This window comes from Neltuma alba, unplaced genomic scaffold (genome assembly GCF_004799145.2).
Source record: "Neltuma alba isolate B1F8T4 unplaced genomic scaffold, ASM479914v2 tig00003056_pilon, whole genome shotgun sequence".
NCBI classification, from domain to species: Eukaryota; Viridiplantae; Streptophyta; class Magnoliopsida; order Fabales; family Fabaceae; genus Neltuma; species Neltuma alba.
Window position 1 is genome coordinate 38062 of NW_021633124.1, and position 1722 is coordinate 39783.

General features: G+C 40.8%; 1 protein-coding gene across 1 annotated transcript; it reads right to left on the reverse strand.

Moving 5' to 3' along the window:
* Positions 1-629: 629 nt before the first annotated feature.
* Positions 630-1046, reverse strand: LOC114740089 (uncharacterized). The gene has a single exon (XM_028928212.1). It carries the CDS (start codon positions 1044-1046, stop codon positions 630-632), a length of 417 nt encoding a protein of 138 aa, XP_028784045.1.
* Between the last annotated feature and the right edge of the window lie 676 nt (positions 1047-1722).

Genomic DNA, 1722 nt, shown 5'->3' on the forward strand with positions numbered 1-1722 from the left:
ATTTCATTTTTGATTCCAATGATTTTAAACACTTCCCAACAACATATCCCTACACAAAAACACATTCTAAACCCATTGGAATCATCAAATCAAGCCAAAATAATTTGTTTCTATGTGAATAGTGCTAGGTGAATTAAAGCTCTAAAACCCTAACTTGGTTTTCTTCCAAAAATCAATCCATACACCATTTATACATGCTTATTCCACTTGGTATTTAAGGTCTCTATCCTTCCATAACATCACATGAATGGACCAAAAATTTGGCTGAATATACCCTCAATTTTTCAAGCCTAAAACTCTTACTAATCAAGCTTGAAACTTAGGAATAAGAGGACTAATCAATAGCAAATTTAATCTCTTTTTCAGGGGGTAATCCGCTAATCTCTATTAAAAATGCCTCGGGGAATTCCTAGACCACCAGGATATCTAAAATTCCTTCTTCTGTTTTACTGCCTTCATCATCAAGAAGAACACCATATAACCCTGGAAACCCTACCTCAACCATCTATCCGCTTGAGCTGTCGAAATCAAGTTCAGTTTCACTTCTGCCGTAGGGGTTAACTCTCGGGTAGGAAGGATCAGTGTTTTGTTTTTACAGTCAAGAAGGACATTTTGGGAGGACAACCAATTCAAACCAAGGATAACATCAATATCATAGAAGGCATGTATATTAGGTCTAACATAGCGTAACAGTGGGCATACCGGATAATGCAGTTTAAACAAACAGTAGAAGTTGAAATTTTCATTCCAGTGGGAGTGGAAACACACAAATCATATAGTAATGTGTCGACAGCAAGACCTAATTGCTTAGCACAATCATATGATATAAATGAGTAGCTAGCACCCGAGTCAAACAAACCATCCACAAGGTAGTCATTCACAGTAACCGTACCTTGGATTATCTCGAGTGACTTACAAGCCTCTTCCTGATTGAGGGTAAACACCCTACTTTGAGCCTGAGGTCCCCCCATGCTATCAACACCTTGTGGGCACTCCTTGACAAAGTGTCTGGGTCGTCCGCACTTGAAGCACACATTCTGACCCATCATGCACGGCCTATCTCTGTGATTGCGGTTGCAATGCTCGTATTCCCTTTCTTGGTGAACATTCTCTGCTTCCCACCTCGACTTCTTGCTCCAATTAAACCTCCTTTTTTCCCAGCTACCGCCAAATGAAGTACCTTTCTAACCCATTCTTACCCCACGCTTCTCAACTCATGGGGTTGCCCTAGCCAGCTCAACATGATTCTGGATAGCAGACTTCCACTGCCTTGTTGAAAACTTCTAATTGTCTTAGGGCCACCTTCTCTCTCAACTCAGGCTTCAATCCCTTAATCATCTTCTCAGTAAACCAGTGCTCATCGTTCATGTATTGGAGATAAGTAGAGTACTTAGATAACTTAATGTACCTTGCCAAATACTCATCAAAAGGTTCATTCACAACTTGCTTTATGGTGAGGAACTCTACTTCTTTCTCGTCCCTTACGGATCGGAGAAAATATTTTAGGAAAAATTGGTCCTTGAACACCTCCCACGTGACTGGGATTTTGTTGGCCTGGAAGACCAGCTTGGTATTCTTCCACCATCTATCTGCTTCCCCTTCTAGCTTGTATATCACCATCTGAGCCTTCCTCTCAGATGGACATTCCAAAATAGCAAAAATCTTTTCTAGCCGGGTTATCCAGTCCTCGACTACTTGCACATTAAAGGTTCCCTTGAAAAT